Raw genomic sequence first — 16,544 nt, 5'->3', positions numbered from 1 at the left:
CAGGCTTGGTTCCATCTCTCTTTAGTGCTTTGTTTAGTACTGAATCTGGTGCTTTCTTTAGGCTGTATTTAGTATTCTTGGGCAAGTGCCTACATTTGCTGAACCTTTAGTTTTCTCTTTTGAAAAATAAAGATTATCATGAACATCTGTCTCTGATATAAGAATTAAAAGCAACACTAACATCAGCTGAGTGTTTAGTCTATGCTGAGTGCATTAGATGCACTGCTCATTTATTCTTCACTACACTTCCAGAGGTAGGGATTATTATTATCATGTTATGACAGGTGGGTAAAAAGAGGATCAGAGATAGTATGTGACTTGTCCAAGGTCACACTGTTATAAGTGGAAAAGCTAAGATGCAAATCCAGGGGCCTCAAAATTTTCAAGATGTGCTGGGTTTGCTTCCTCATGCACTAAACAGCCTTGTGCATGATGCTTTGCACATATGAGCACCTATCAGGAGTAGCTGTAGGTCCTAGCGATGAGCATGAACTCTGATCAAGTCATCTGAAGGGTGCCTGGATCAGGATAGTCATCATTCTTTCATTGCTCCTCAAGCTGTCTCCATCCGTTGCTATCATTCCCTTTTCAGGCAAAGCATTTCTGTGGGAACAGTGGCCATGGGATCCAATGCCTCTTTCTGATCTCTGTGATTTGCCTTGGGCTGGACTTCCCACTGAGTGAGATAAACTTATTATCCCTAAGGAACTATCTTATAGAAGAAGCCTTGGGCTGATAAAATACTTTTCAATATCCCACTGGTGTCTCAGGTAGATGAGCAGGCCAACCACCAGTACAGTTTGAAGATGGGCTGTGAGAGTGAGACTATGCTTCTCCAGTAGCTGGGCTTTCTCTGGGCTTCCCAGAGGCAGCACTGAGCTTCAGTGACCAAAGGAGCTTACTGGCAAGTGCAGAAGCTTTTAGAACTACAGGCCCAGATGGAGGGTAGGTAGCATAGTGGTTATGCAAACAGACTCTCATGCCTTAGGCTCCAAAGTCCCAGGTTCAAGCCCCTGTACTACCACAAGCCAGAGCTGGACAGTGCTCTGGTTAAAAAATAAAAGAATAAAAAAAAATTTAATTAAAAAAAAAGAAATAAGTGAAATAAGTCAGAAACAGAAGGATGAATATGGGATGATCTCACTCTCAGGCCGAAGTTGAAAAACAAGATTAGAAAAGAAAACACAAGTCGAACCTGAAATGGAATTGGAGTATTACACCAAAGTAAAAGACTCTGGGGTAGGTGGGTGGGTGGGGAGAATACAGGTCCATGAAAAATGATGAATGAAATAGTGGGGGTTGTATTGTTAAATGGGAATCTGGGGAATGTTATGCATGTAAAAAAAAAAAAAGAGGCAGGAAACACTTAAAAAAATAACTACAGGCTTGTCTCTAAAAACAAGCTGAAGGGCTGAAGAAATAACTCGAGTAGTGCACTGCTTTGCCATGTGTGCGAGCCAGGTTTGGGTCTGGTCCCCACTGTATTGAAGGAAGATTTGGTTTTGTGGTCTGTCTGTCTGCCTGCCTGTCTCTCTCTCTCTCTCTGTCTCTGTCTAAATAATAATAATAAGGAGCCAGATGGTGATGTGCTTGGTTGAGCATGCATGTTACCATGTACAAAGACCTAGATTTAAGCCCTGGTCCCCCACCTGGTGGGGGGGGGGGGGAAGGAGAAGGGAGGAGGAAGCTTCATGAGTGGTATAGCAGTCTCTTTCTCTCTCCCTCTCTATCTCCCCCCTTCCATCTCACTTTCTATTTCTATCCAATAAATGAAAAATTAAAAATAAAATAAAAATAAAAATAATAAAAACAAATGCAAGTTGAAGATGCTTTGAATGTAATCAAATGTAATGTGAAAGCACTGTCTTCTGTGAATGAAACACCATACAGGCAGCAGGTAGGCGTGGTGTAAGAATCATGGCTGAGCACAGTGGAACCTATCTTAGCACCCAGGTGCCCTGCAACCTGCTCACTCACTTCTCTGGAGTTCTCTTCTCCCTTCATTGCACAGGAATGATGTCATAGAACCATAAAGGAACTCAAGCTTTTTTCCAGTTTTGCTGTGAGCCCATGTAAAATGAACACGAGCTCACCAATGTGTGCACATGTCTCTCGAGACTCCCAAGTGGTCTCGGGAGAAGGGGGACTCCCAAGTGGTCTCGGGAGGAGGGGGGGCTTCAGCTTCCCATTTACACACAACACCACGTCTTTCACCCAATCAATGTGCCCTGAGAGAAAGCACTATTCTCTGAGGTGTGCTAATTACATCTGCTAATTGCTGAATCAAGCTACTGTATCAACACAGTTTAGTTCGAGTCAATTTCTAATATTGCTCCATTAGGATAATGGTTAGAGAGGAAAATGAGCCTAGATTTCTTTCCTTCCTAATAGCTTCCTTTCCTGTTTAATTTTATAATTAGTTTGTGTGTGCACCGAGAGCATACCTTTCAGATAACAGTTATTATGTCAGATGATTATTCTCTTTGTTAAAAAAAAGTCCCAGGCAGCTGGAGGCATGCCAGAGCTGAAAATGGAGGAATAAAATGAAGCTTGTGTTTTGTGAAAGAATTTGCTCAGTGATCGAGGGAAGTGTGTGTGTGTGTGTGTGTGTGTGTGTGTGTGTGTGTGTGTTTGTGATTTTTTACCGATTTATTTTATTTTATTTTATTTGCCTACAGGGTTGTCTTTGCTCTAGGAATCCACTGCTACTGTAGCCAGTTTTTCAGGGTTTTTTTTTTTTTGATAGGACAGAGAAAAATTGAGAGAGGAGGGGAAGATAAAGAGGGAGAGAGAAATATAGACACCTGCAAACCTGCTTCACTGCTTGTGAAGTAACCTCCCTGCAGGTGGGGAGCCGGGAATCAAACAGGGATCCTTGAGCAGGTCCCTGTGCTTCTTACTATGTGCATTTAACTTGGTGTGCTACCGCCAGTCCCCCCCGCCCACCCCTTTATTTTTATTATTTAGTGGATAGAGACATAGATAAATTGAGAGGGGAAAGGAGATAGAGAAGGAGTCAAGAAAGTGGTCCAGGAGGTTGCACAGTGGATAAACTGTTAGACTCTCAAGCATGAGGTCCTGATTTCTGTTCCTGGCAGCACATATACTGGAGTGATGTCTTGTTCTCTTTCTCTCTCCTCCTCCTCTTGCTTTCATTAATAAATGAAATATTAAAGAGAGAGAGAGAAGGATGTGAGAGACTCCTGCAGCCCTGCTTTATCATTTGTGAAGCTTTCCCATGCACGTGGGGACTTGGGGCTTGAACCTGAGTCCTTGCACATTGTAACATGTACATTCAACCATGTGTCCCATTTCCCAGCCTCTGTGTGTGAGTGATTGAGGGAAGTTAGGGGAAGAGATAGAAAATGAGATAACTGGGACCAGACAGTGGCACACCTGGTTAAGCGCACACATTAGAGTGCGCAAGGACACGGGTTCAAGCTCCTGGTCCCCACCTACAGGGGGGAAGCTTTGTAAGTGATAAAGCAGTGCTGCAGGTGTCTCTCTGTCTTTTTCCCTCTCTATCTCCCTCTCCCTCCTCAATTTCTCTCTGTCTCTATCCAATGATAAAAATAAAAAGTGAGAGAATGAGATAGCTGCTTTCACTTCCTCAAAAACCAAATATCTACATGGAAATTGGTGTGGCTACTAAAGGCCCTCTGGTGACTCACTCATCCTGTTCTGTCTCTCGGCCTGTGGCTTCCATGCAGGGGGACACCATTGCACCAGTTGTACTCTTCAGCCTTCAGCAAGCAGAAGCTGCCAGACCTCCCCACGAAGAAGCCAGTTCTTCCCTTCGGAGACTTACCCCAGGGGTACCAGCATCTGCACACTCAGCTCCAGTACGAGTGCATCTCACCCTTCTACCGCCGCCTGGGCAGCAGCCGGCGGACATGCCTCAGGACTGGGAAATGGAGTGGACGTGCCCCATCCTGTGTCCCCAGTGAGTCAGGGCTCTTCTTGGGCTGGCCGAGCTGCTGTTTTCTGTGTCTGCCTATACAAAGCCAAAAACCTTGTGAAAGACTGTTGGGGAAGAGTTCCCTGTCCGGGTAGTTCTCCACTGCTTTCCCTAGCATGAGGGTATCTGAAAATCCACAGTTAGAACTCATTTCCTATTTCTTTCTTCATTTTTTATTGGGTAGAAACAGAATCAAGGGAGCCGGGTAGTAGCGGGTTAAGCACAGGTGACGCAAAGCACAAGGACCAGAGTAAGGATACCAGTTCGAGCGTCCAGCTCCCCACCTGCAGGGGAGTCGCTCCACAGGCGGTGAAGCAGGTCTGTAGGTGTCTATCTTTATCTCCTCCTCTCTGTCTTCCCCTCCTCTCTCCATTTCTCTCTGTCCTATCCAACAATGACGACATCAATAACAACAAGAAAACAACAAGGGCAACAAAAGGGAAAAATAAATAAATATTTTTTCAGTATTTATTTATTCATTTTCCCTTTTTGTTGCCCTTGTTTTATTATTGTAGTTATTATTGTTGTTGTTATTGATGTTGTTGTTGTTGGATAGGACAGAGAGAAATGGAGAGAGGGGGGAAGACAGAGAGGGGGAGAGAAAGATAGACACCTGCAGACCCGCTTCACCACTTGTGAAGCGAATCCCCTGCAGGTGGGGAGCCGGGGGCTTGAGCTGGGATCCTTATGCCAGTCCTTGTGCTTTGTGCCGCCTGCGTTTAACCGCTGTGCTACTGCCCGACTCCCAATAAATAAATATTTTATTAAAAATGAAACAGACTCAAGAGGGAAGGGGGAGGTAGAGAGGGAAAGAGACACCTGCAGCACAGTTTCACTCTTCTAGAAGCTTTCTCTCTGCAGGTGGGGACTGGGCACTTGAACCTGGGTCCTTACACATGGTAACACATGCACTCAGCTGGGTGTACCCTCACCCTGCTTTATCACTTACTTCCTTTAGCTGAAACCCCTTAACCCAAGAGAAAGCAACTTAGTAAATCTTAGATACTTTTTTTTTGAGGGGGAGCATATTTTCTTGTGACTAGTTCTATCATATTAATTTGGGAGAAGAGGACAAGAACGACCATTAAGCACCAGATGAGGAAGGGATTGAAGGTGTCAAAGATCTAGTTATGTCATCTTGATTACTCTAGTTACCCCAGTTTCCATGTTCATCATCCAATGGTGTTACTTAAGAAATTATTATTAATAAGGTGTTGAAGTGTCTATTACCTGTACAGTTGTGATGGTGATTACTGAGTTAATATATGGGAATCTCTGGAATAAAGTCTTTTTCTTTAAAAAAAATTTTTTTATTATCTTTATTTATTGGATAGAGACAGCCAGTAATCAAGAGGGAAGGAGGTGATAGAGAGGGAGAGATACAGAGAGATACCTGCAGCCCTGCTTCGCCACTCATGAAGCTTCCCCCTGCAAGTGGAGACGGGGGCTCGAATCTGGGTCCTTGTGCATTGTAATACATGCGCTCAACCAGGTGTGCCACCACCTGAACCCTAAAGTCTTTTTCAAAAGGATTTACTTTATTTGTAGTGAGGGAGGGAGGGAGAGAGGGATGGAGGGGAGAGAGAGGGGGGGAGGGGGAGAGGGAGAGGGAGAGGGAGAGGGAGAGGGAGAGGGAGAGGGAGAGGGAGAGGGAGAACAGACCAGAGCATTGCTAGGCTCTGGTATAAAGCGATGCCAAGGATTGGACCTGGGACCTGTAGGGCCTCAAGCATACGAGCTGGTACATGGAACAAGGCTGAGTTTTCTCCTTTGTTGTAGAATAAGCCCTTGAACCTATTAAGCTGTTGTTTTCATCCTCTCTGTAAAAGAAAACAATATGGCTTAAATGATTGTGGTCTATTTATTGTAGTAGTTGTATTTTGAGTCTAACTTTTTACATATGTCTTTTTACATCTCACCCAGTCTCCTCAAGAACTCCCGAGACTATTATTATTATATCCATCTTACAGGCAAGAAGACCGAGCACATCAAGAGATTAGGCAGCTTGCCCAGAGTCCTATTGATTGTGTCTGTGATAATGAATCTCAAGTCTTAAACCTACACTTTCCTGCCAGCTATGTCAAGATAGCTTATTAAAATGTAAACTTTACTGGGTGTCAGGCAGTAGTGCAGCAGGTTAAGCGCAGGTGGCTCAAAGCACAATGACCGGCGTAAGGATCCCGGTTCAAGCCAGCCGGTTCCCCACCTACAGGGGAGTCACTTCACAAGTGGTGAAGCAGGTCTGCAGGTGTCTATCTTTCTCTCTGTCTGTCTTCCCTCCTCTCTCCATTTCTCTCTGTCCTATTCAACAACAACGACATCAATAACAACAATAACTACAACAATAAAATAACAAGGGCAACAAAAAGGAATAAATAAATAAATATTTAAAAAATGTAAAGGGAAAAGAAAAACAGGTGAGATGTACATGAATCTCTGAAATAAGGTCTTTTTTTTCTCCCTCAAAGATTTATTTAATTTGTGATGAGAGAGGTGGTAGAAAGAGACCATAGTTGAGCAATAATCAAACTCATGAGCCATCTCTGCAGATGTATGCTCTCTTGGTTGTGTGACATGTTCCTCTGTTGATGGGAAGGCCTGAGTTCCTCTTACTGGTGCTCTCTCCACAGTCTGTGGGAAAACTGAGAATGGCACTGTTCCCAAGAGCCAAGAGATGCGCTGGCCGTGGCAGACAGCCATCTACAGGAGGACCAGTGGAGTGCACAGTAGTGGCAACATGCACAAGGATGGCTGGTTCCTGGTCTGCAGTGGTGCCCTGGTGAATGAGCGCACTGTGGTAGTGGCTGCCCACTGTGTCACCGAGCTGGGGAAGGTCACCATGATCAAGACAGCAGACCTCAAAGTCATCCTGGGGAAATTCTACCGGGATGATGACCGGGATGAGAAGACCATCCAGAGCCTTCGGGTGAGAAGGGGCTGCCTCCTGGAGTGTGGGTACCTGACTCAGAAAGCTCCAAGCACCAAGAGTGGTGATTGTGCCAGTCTTATCAACTGAACTTGGCATGGAGCAAGTGCCCACTTCTGCACAGTCACAGTTTCTAGAAAGGAACAGGGGTCAGGTGTGGTGGCACACCTGGTTAAGCACATACACTACAGTGTGCAAAGACCCAAGTTCAAGCCCCTGCTCCCCGCCTGCAGGGGGCAAGCTTCACAAGTGGTGAAGTAGAGCTGCAGGTGTCTCTCTGTCTCTTTTCCCTCTCTATCTCCCCATCCCCTCTCAATTTCTCTCTGTCTCCATACAATAATAAATAAATATTTTTTAAAGGAGTATCTAAAAAGACTAAGGACTCTTCTTCCCTTTAGTTATTTTTTTAAAAAAAAGTAGTGGGACAGGAGAGATAGCATAAAAGTTATGCAAAAGAATTTCATGCCTGAGGCACTGAGTTCCCAGTTTCAATCCCCCACACCACCATAAACCAGAACTTATCAGTGCTTTGGCCAAAAAAGGGGAAAAAAATAAGAAGGGAAAAATAATAAATGTCATTTGTTAGCATGGTCATCAAAAATTCACCAACTATTTTGTTAGAGCTTGTGCTGGGTATTCTTCAAGAACATGGGGAATCTTATCTAAGAGGTTCCTAATCAATTCAGAATCCCTCTCTCTACCTATCCAGTGCCTTTTTCAGGGCTGTTTCTATCCCCAGTGAATGGCATACTACATGTGCATCCACCCAGTCAACCATCCAAGTGTTCATCTACTGTTGAGCTCTCATGCTTGATTGCAGTGCTAGGAACTGAACCCATGGTGTCACACCTGTAAGGCAGGTGCTCTCCTCCTGAGCCCCCACCTACCTCTGCCCCACAACTTCCCGCTTTTAACAGACTATGTTCTCTCCTTCTCTGCAGCCTTGCCTATTCACTCCAGTCATTTTACATTACCAGTGAGACTCCCCCTCCCTCCAGCCCCAACATACACTTCAGTTAGCAGCTCTGGAAATAGATCAGTTTCACTCTCTGACCCATGAGCAAAGTGTCTACCTATAATTATTGGTGTCTTTTAGGCATGTTCTCCCCGCAGCACTTGCCTGTTCATATTTAACTGTGGAGTCATCTGCTCACCACTGATGCCCATTCTTTCCTTATGTCTGTAGATTTCTGCAGTCATCCTGCATCCCAATTATGACCCCATCCTACTTGACTCAGACATCGCCATCTTGAAGCTCTTGGACAAGGCTCGAATCAGCACCCGTGTGCAGCCCATCTGCCTGGCAGCTGCTCGAGACCTCAGCACTTCCTTCCAGGAGTCCCGCATCACCGTGGCTGGCTGGGATGTCCTGGCTGACGTGAGCAGCCCTGGCTTCAAGAATGACATGCTGCGCTCAGGGGTGGTTAAGGTGGTGGACTCGCTGCTATGTGAGGAGCAGCATGAAGACCACGGTGTACCAGTGAGTGTCACGGACAACATGTTCTGTGCAACCCATGACCCCAGTTCCCCTTCCAACATCTGCACTGCAGAGACGGGGGGCATTGCTGCTGTGTCCTTCCCGGGCCGGGTATCCCCAGAGCCACGTTGGCATCTGGTGGGTCTGGTCAATTGGAGTTATGACAAAACCTGCAGCCACAGCCTTTCCACAGCCTTCACCAAGGTGCTGCCTTTTAAAGACTGGATAGAGAGAAACATGAAATGAGTCTTGAGGCCCTGGAGAAACTACTCTGTGCGTCCACCTGAATGTTTGTGTTGCACGGGCCATGGTGTATCTGTGCTGTGCCGGGGCTTCAGTCTTCAGGCCCCATGTCAGCAGAGTGTGAGCAGAGCTTACTTTCTGGAAGGCCACTGACATACCAGGCCAGGACTTGAAGAACTGAGTTTCTTCAAGAAAGACCATATAAACAACAGAAAAATGTTCTCCACTCAACCTGGTAGCTTTCACACTGCCTTTCTGAGGTGAGAAGTCCATGTTCAGCACTGGTGAAAAGAAGAATGGCCAGATGCTCTGGGTTCCATGATGTCTCCTCCAGGTCTCCAGCCAGACCAAGTGTCAAAAAGTGGACTGCAAGAATATAACAGGATGTTCTGTACAACTGATCATACAAATCGATTACAAGTACAGCTTCAGTGTGGGATTGGCTTCAACGTTCACTGCCACAGTGCAATGTACTTCTTTTCCTCCCTAATCCCCTGTACACATTTTAATAAAATGAGGGCTGGCTTATAGCCCACAGAACAAACATGTTATGACTCTAATTCCTGCTTGCTGCTTTGGTGGTAACCATGTACATTGGGGCTGGTGACAGTCCTCTAAAATAGATACCAAAGAAATACTTCCTATATAATGTACATGGGAAAGCCAGAGTCACCTTTTAGTACTAACTCTTGAAGTTTTCTCAGTCATGGCTGGGGGTTGGGGGTGAAATGGAGGAATATTGATATTAGCAGATATGTCACAAGCAGAGGGAAATGCCAGAAATTATCTGAGTCTAGGGTCCTCTTTAGTATAAAGGCTTACTCTGGGGCCTTTGTTAATTTTCATAATCTATTCTCAAGGCATCTTAATTGGAATCCAGCACTCACTAACACTAGATTGAGATATGCTAAGAAATGGAAATTGGCTATTTTCTACAATTTGTGCATTTTCTTTTTTTATATTTATTTATTTATTTTCCCTTTTGTTGCCCTTGTTTTTCAGTGTTGTTGTAGTCATTGTTATTGATGTCATCGTTGTTGGATAGGACAGAGAGAAATGGAGAGAGGAGGGGAAGACAAAGAAGGGGAGAGAAAGATAGACACCTGCAGACCTGCTTCACCATCTGTGAAGTGACTCCCCTGCAGGTAGGGAGCCGGAGGCTCGAACTGGGATCCTTACGCCAGTCCTTGTGCTTTGTGCCTTGTGTGCTTAACCTGCTGTGCTACCGCCCGACTCCCAATTTGTGCATTTTCTTCAAACCTTACTCCCCTTTCAAATGCTCCTACCCCACTGAACAGTGATAAGAAAACTTGAGTTCAAAGTAATGTAATTCTTTTTTTAAAAAAACCTCTTCATACTTTATTACAGAAAAATCTTGCATCATTTACTTTTCACCAGTCTGTTCTGGCATGCTTCTGATGATATCAGAATCACCTGGATCAATGATGGCCAGTGTGCAGACTCTGTAGTATTTTCCACATGCTGTGCCTAATTCAATATTATTGCCACTGTAGTGATGAACACCAGTTTTGGCCAACATGGCATAGTACTTAATTTCTGATTTCCTCAAGGCTGGGCAGTTGTTGGCTAGGATGACCAGCTTGGCTTTGCCTTGTCTGATCATCTTCAGAGTCTGCTTGTATCCCAGCACGTACTTCCCGCTTTTCATCACCAGCTGGAGCCTCGAGTTGATGGACTCCAGCGACTTTTTCGTCTTCTTTGCGGCCACCATCTTCCTGCCTTAGGTGCGGGACGGCCCCCAACCAAGAGCAGCCGCCAAGATGGCCGGGGAGAGAGAAAGGCCAAAGTAATGTAATTCTTGAAGTAATATTTTCAGATATTTTTAATTTAGGGGGAGGAGTGTTCACTCTTTCATTTTTTCTTCTGTACTCTGCTCACCCATTTTCTTTTCTTCAAGAGGGTGTCATGGTGCTAGAGGACTTCACATGTCTAGATGCATCAGACTCTGAGATCCTGCTGGTTCTTGGATGTATATGCTGGTTCTTCCCTATTCCTAGGCATTTTACTGAAGTTGATATTGGGGGTAGCTACTGTAAGTCATGTTATATACCCTCTGCTTGTCTGAGACCCTGATGATTTGGCTTCTTCACAGCCCTGCCTGGCACTGGTGCTTCTAAGATCTGGGCATGTCTCCTTTTTGACCTTTGGGTACATTCTGCCCTCACTGTGACAGTGATGGTTAAACTTCTCTGGCAGCTGGCCATTCAGCCTCTTGGTGATCTCCTTGTACTCCTCTCTCAGGGGTTTGTAGGAATGTCTGGATCTTTTCTGTACCTTCTGAAAGCAAACCTAGGGTTGACAGAGGATATCTTAGAAGGCATCTATGTCCTATCAACCCAGAAAGGCACATTACTCTTCCTTTATCAGAAGACTTCCAGTTCAAGGACACTACTCCCTCACCCCCAAGACAGACGTCAGGCCATATTTGCCTCTTGACTTGCCTCTCCATCTACATGTCTGTATAGAATTCCCTGAGCCAAAAGAGAATTCCTGGTACTTTCTCTTTTGTCAGGCTTTCTTGGGGTTTTCCATAATTCACATGCCCATTCTTCCCCTGACCACTATACCCTTGTAGCTTAATGTAGGAATGAAATATCAGTTATCGACTTTGAAGTCACAAATTTCCAATATTTGTGAGGTTAAAACAAATATTAATCAAACCACCACTGCAATGAATTGGGAATTGGAGAGCTGCAGGTTTTTGATGGACTTTGCTATCAAGATGTTGATCAGAACTATGGTCATTCCAAACCTTGAATGGGTCTAAATCATTAAACTTGACAGGTATTTATCAGGTTACTCAGAGTTTTTGTCTGTTTGTTTGTTTTGTTTTGTCTAACTTAGATCTTGAGAAGTAGTGTGAAAGTCAGATCAAAGGAATCCTAATTAAAATTCCTGTCTTTCAAGTTCCTTCCTAGATGACCTAGATTACCTAAACTCCTTAGCTCACTTCATCAATTGTGATTAACATGTCTTTTATGGCAGCTGTGATGATTAAACATGGCACATAGCATATAGTTTGATGCCCATAATACCTGTGAGTAGGTCTATTCAGGTGGACACAGCCCCACAAAACTTCTCGATGTGCCTCTCTCTGTAGCCCAGGATCACATGTAGCCCATATGCTGCCTTTTATAATTCTCCTGACTTATCCCCCTGGGCCATCATGTTCCCACTTTCTTGATGCCCCTTTTACTTCTCAGTATCATGTTCCATTTTTAAGTTACTACTGAAAGTTGGTTTACATTTGTATCACTTCAGCTATGACTTGGAACTCCTCAGAAGTTGGACACAGTCCCAAATCTTGATGATATCACCTCTGGATGCTTAATAAACAACATCTGGTCGTTTGCCAAACCCATACATTTTATGACTCTAGACTGATCTCATGGGTCAAGCAGCACTTAAATGCACCAAGTTTTTCCCTTGTTTCTATTTGGTGCTGTAGGGGTCTTCTTTTTAAAACTTTCCCCTTGAATCTTAGAATAGAGAGACACAACTCCAAAGAGAGACCTCCTTTCAGCTGGAAATCTGTAATGTCTATCAGTCAAGTTTTGTTTTTTTTTTTTCTCCTTCCAAAGGATCAGAGTCTATAAGAGCCAAACAAGATAAAGCATTGTGTAGGTGTTGGGTAGTATGCCACCTCCCCCTGGCTTCTGCTTAACCATATGCCTATATAGGGATTTATTGATCCCATTCAAAGCTTTGGTCTATTTACATAAATCACTTTTACATTTACATAAAGCACTCCCTCCAGGGCATTGGTGGTTCAGAGATAGGATTCTCGCCTGCTCCGCCCCCTCCTTGTCACACTCTGATTTTCACCAGTCACTTTTCTCTCCACCCTCTCTATATCACATCCTGTTTCCACCCTACTTGGAAAGTATAAAAACAGCTGCTCTTCTGATTAAAGACACTTGGAAATTGCTTTCCGGCTCCAAGAGTTCCAGAGTGTATCTCCTGCGAAGTTAGTGCGGCACGAGTTCCTGATCCCTTTCCCACGCCCACGCAGCAGCCTAGATCAGCTCCAGTTGAGTTCTCTCCAACCCAGAGAGCACTAGCTCGGGAAGAAGTACCCTCAGGCTATCCCGGCATGTAGGCTGGGTAGTAGCACACATGAATAAGCACACAAAGTGTGAAACGCAAGGGCCCATGCAAGGATTCCAGTTTGAGCCCCCAGCTCTGCACCTACAGGGGGGTCATTTCAGAAGTGGTGAAACAGGTGTCTATCTTTCTCTCCCCCTCTCAGTCTTCCCTTCCTTTCTCAATTTCTCTCTGTCCTACCCAACAATAGCAGCAGCAACAACAACAATGGAAAAATGGCCACTAGGAGCAGTGGATTTGTGGTGCAGGCACCGATACCCAGCAGTAACCCTGAAAGTAAAAAAAAAAAAGGTATTGCAATGGTCACATACAGTCATGGGCATTGATAAAAAAGACTATGAAGTTATTGTTATTGCATCTGATGTTAGACCTGAAATCTGCCATGATTACAGTTGGCAAGGAAAGCTGGATATAAAGATGGAGATCAAGTAAATATAAATATGTATTTTTTTAAAGGGGAGAGCGCGAACGCAGTCCCCCACTACCACAAATTATGCAGTCGAGTTTCCCACATTTGGGGAAATCGCAGGGGTCAGCACATCCGGAGTGCAATGGATAAGCCTCGCCCTGGGAAAACCACCTTCGTGATCATGGTATCTCCCCTGCCAGGTAAGTATATAAATATGTATTTATATATGGGCCCTGGAGCAGGTGTATGGAGATAGTTAATTTTAGCCATATAATTTTTTTTCGAAGAATGGAGCTACTCCCTTCCCTAGTACAACTTTCTAGCCCTTTTCTCTACTCTGACACCATTCTCCCAGACAATATTCCTATCCAACCTCAGACTATCTACCAAACTCAAGCAAAACTACTATAGTTTCATGCCCCCCAAAACACACCTAAAATGGTTCTCCTAGCTTTCTTCCATGCTAAAATCCCTAATCTCATCTGCTCTGATCCTACTTTTTTGGTTTCTGTTCATTAACCATCTTGTCTTTTATTTAAAAAAAATATGTATTTATTTGTTCCCTTTTGTTGCCCTTGTTGTTTTTCATTGTTGTTGTAGTTATTGATGTCGTCGTTGTTAGATAGGACAGAGAGAAATGGAGAGAGGAGGGGAAAACAGAGAGGGAGAGAGAAAGATAGACACCTGCAGACCTGCTTCGCCGCCTGTGAAGCGACTCCCTTGCAGGTGAGGAGCCAGGGCTCAAACCAGGATCCTTACTCTGGTCCTTGCGCTTTGCGCCACCTGCACTTAACCACTGCGCTGCAGCCTGACTCCCCAACCATTTTGTCTTAACTTAGGTCATGCCACCTTCCAGACACCAGGCTGCAGATGTTAGCATGACTCCACCCCGACTTCTCTGGGCAGATGACCTCATCAATGTGTTCTAGACCCTCATCTCTCCAGAGCTCTGGCCCACTAGGGAAAGATAGAAATAGGCTGGGGGTATGGTTCGACCTATCAATGCCCATGTCCAGCGGAGAAGCAATTACAGAAGCCAGAACTCCTACCTTCTGCTCCCCATAAACAACCTTGATCCATACTCCCAGTGGGGGAGAAGTGATAGGATGAAGATAAGAGGACTCTGCACTCCAGTTCCATCAACACCCAGAGAGAGAGAAGAAAAAGGAGAGGGACATATGGAGGTAGCTAAGATGCTATGAGTGGCTTAGAGGGGAAGAGAGGATTGAATCAGAAAAAAGAAGGGGAAACTATGTATAAATGTGGACAAATGAGAGCTGAGCAGTGGCACAGTGGGTTAAGTGCACATGGCAGAAAGCACATGGACCCGCATCAGGATCCGGGTTCAAGCTCCCAGCTCCCTACCTGCAGGGGAGTCGCTTCACAGGTGGTGAAGCAGGTCTGCAGGTGTCTATCTTTCTCTCCCCTTCTCTGTCTTCCCGTCCTCGATTTCTCTCCTATCCAACAACAGCAATAACAACAACGACAATAAACAACAAGGGCAACAAAAGGGAAAAAATTTAAAAATTTTTTTAAAAGTTTAAAAATATATATGGACAGGGAGGGAGAGGAAGATGGCGGCCTGAGAAGTCGCTGACAGCGAGCGCTCTGACCGCATCGTCCAACGGTAGGGTTTTCTGACTTTAGCAGGCCAGTTAATAAAGGGTGACACCAAAAAGTGAGTACAATTTAATTTGGGTTAAGAATTAGAGTAAAGGTGACACGGACTAGCGGGGCTCCAGAATTCCCAGGGCGCCAGGCAAGGAGAGTGCGCCGGGCATTGTCCTCCGCCCGCCCAGGAAGGCAGCTCCTCTGCCAGTTGCAGAGCGCGGCGGGCAGAGGACCCGGAGAGAGCACTTTAGCTCGGGGGCTTTCTCTTGGGAGTCTCTAGGGTCCACCGCGACCCTGAGAGCAGATCCAAAGACTTCTTGAGTATAGCTCTCATTGGATCAAAGGATTTGGAGCTAGTTTTCATTTTTGAGAAATCCTTTAAAAAACTCTGGAGGGGGGGGGTTTCCCGGAAGATGGCGGACGGAGAAGCGGCTAGCCTTTGAGCTCCGGACACATCTCCTGTAAACAATAGGATTTTCTGCCTTTAGCAGGCCAGCCAATAAGGGGCCATAGCGGTCATACCAAGGAGGTGTCTATAACTTAATTTGGGTTAAGAATTAGAATAGGGGAAAAAAATTCTTTTTTCTTCCTTTTAATTTTCAAGCATACATCCTTCCTGCCGCCCCCCCCCCCCCCCCCATAAGCAGTGCCTGGGACCAGCTACTAGCAGGATACCCCATACCACCAAACAGGGTTTTTTTTTTTTTTTAAAAACTCACTGATACACATTTGGGAAGTTCCTCGCACTGCTCTTTAATTACAACCCTTCTTATCTTCTCCCTTTTCTCTCTCTTATCTCTCTCTATCTCTTTTTTTATTTTTTATTTATTTATTTTTTATCTTGTCATACACTTCTTTCTTCTTTGTCTTTCTGAATTTGTGAATTACTTTGGGGAAGAAATCTGACCCAGAGTGGACTCTCTATGTGTGTATCTCTGCTCTAGTTCCCTTTACACTCTTGTTACCCCTAGAATATACACTGGATAGTAGATTTGCATAACTGTATATTCTTGCTATCCTCTCTTTCTTTTCTCTTTCTTCACTGGGATTTGGTTACTATTTTTTCACGGACTGGAGAAATTGTTTGGCTAACTGGTAACGATTAAACTCCTTCAATACTTACTTCAGTTGCTACTGTAATTCCGGAGGTTGGTGAGTGCAATTGTCATAAAGGTATTTAGTACAGTGTTACTTGTGCTCAAAACACAACAACTGAGGAACAACAGAGCATTAAAAAAAAGAGAGAGAGAAACACATAAATAAAAAAAATGGGTAGATTAAAAACAAATAAAACTGCTACCCCAATGAATGAAGACAAGAGCTCAGAAGAAACCACAAATCAGTCAGAAGTAACCATAGATAAGTATGCAAGCAATAATAAACTTATTAATCACAGAAATGAAAACAACATTGGAGGAAAGGAATGGCAGTATTAGGGAAACAACAGTTGAGACCCCCAAGGAAAATACTGATTATCTGGAGACAATTAGAGAACTGAAAGCTGAAATAGCTGTAATGAAGAAAGAAGCTGAGGCAAGGGAAAGCAGACTAACAGAAGCAGAAAACAGAATTAGTCAGACAGAGGATGAGTTAGAGAAAACTAAGAAAGAGGTGAAAGAGCTTAAAAAGAGACTGAGAGACACTGAAAACAACAACAGAGACATATGGGATGATCTCAAAAGAAGTAACATTCGTATAATTGGCCTGCCAGAGGAAGAAAGAGAGGAAGGGGAAGCAAACATTCTAGAGGAAATAATACAAGAAAATTTCCCAGACCTGAATAACAGAAAGGATA

At 44.4% G+C, this 16,544-nt stretch overlaps 3 protein-coding genes and 1 non-coding gene across 6 annotated transcripts in view; 2 read left to right on the top strand and 2 right to left on the bottom strand.

Annotated features, from left to right (window-relative positions):
• Positions 1-9,148, top strand: part of PAMR1 (peptidase domain containing associated with muscle regeneration 1) — a 92,934-nt gene extending 83,786 nt beyond the window's left edge. Inside the window, exons 9-11 of the mRNA XM_007521823.3 lie at positions 3,711-3,943; positions 6,589-6,884; positions 8,071-9,148. Coding sequence (XP_007521885.1) covers positions 3,711-3,943; positions 6,589-6,884; positions 8,071-8,607 — 1,066 coding nt within the window. The 3' untranslated portion in view covers positions 8,608-9,148. The remainder of the gene's footprint in view (positions 1-3,710; positions 3,944-6,588; positions 6,885-8,070) is intronic.
• Positions 1-16,544, top strand: part of LDLRAD3 (low density lipoprotein receptor class A domain containing 3) — an 852,030-nt gene that overhangs the window by 285,395 nt on the left and 550,091 nt on the right. The gene's annotated exons all lie outside the window — the stretch shown is intronic.
• On the bottom strand, positions 9,948-10,409 carry LOC103112415 (large ribosomal subunit protein eL30-like). Its single transcript, XM_007521838.2, has one exon. The coding sequence runs from the start codon at positions 10,334-10,336 to the stop codon at positions 9,989-9,991; it is 348 nt and encodes a 115-aa protein (XP_007521900.2). The 5' UTR covers positions 10,337-10,409; the 3' UTR covers positions 9,948-9,988.
• Positions 13,183-13,346, bottom strand: LOC132534095 (U1 spliceosomal RNA). The gene has a single exon (XR_009545783.1). It is a non-coding gene; the product is annotated as a U1 spliceosomal RNA (small nuclear RNA).

Source organism: Erinaceus europaeus, chromosome 17 (assembly GCF_950295315.1).
Source record: "Erinaceus europaeus chromosome 17, mEriEur2.1, whole genome shotgun sequence".
In the NCBI taxonomy this organism is placed as follows: Eukaryota; Metazoa; Chordata; class Mammalia; order Eulipotyphla; family Erinaceidae; genus Erinaceus; species Erinaceus europaeus.
Note: the sequence above shows the minus strand (reverse complement) of the source record. Positions and strands in the feature narration are given on the sequence as shown.

Bases quoted from the DNA above. Each gene is read 5' to 3' on its own strand.
- LOC103112415 (XM_007521838.2), bottom strand. From the start codon at position 10,336: ATGGTGGCCGCAAAGAAGACGAAAAAGTCGCTGGAGTCCATCAACTCG.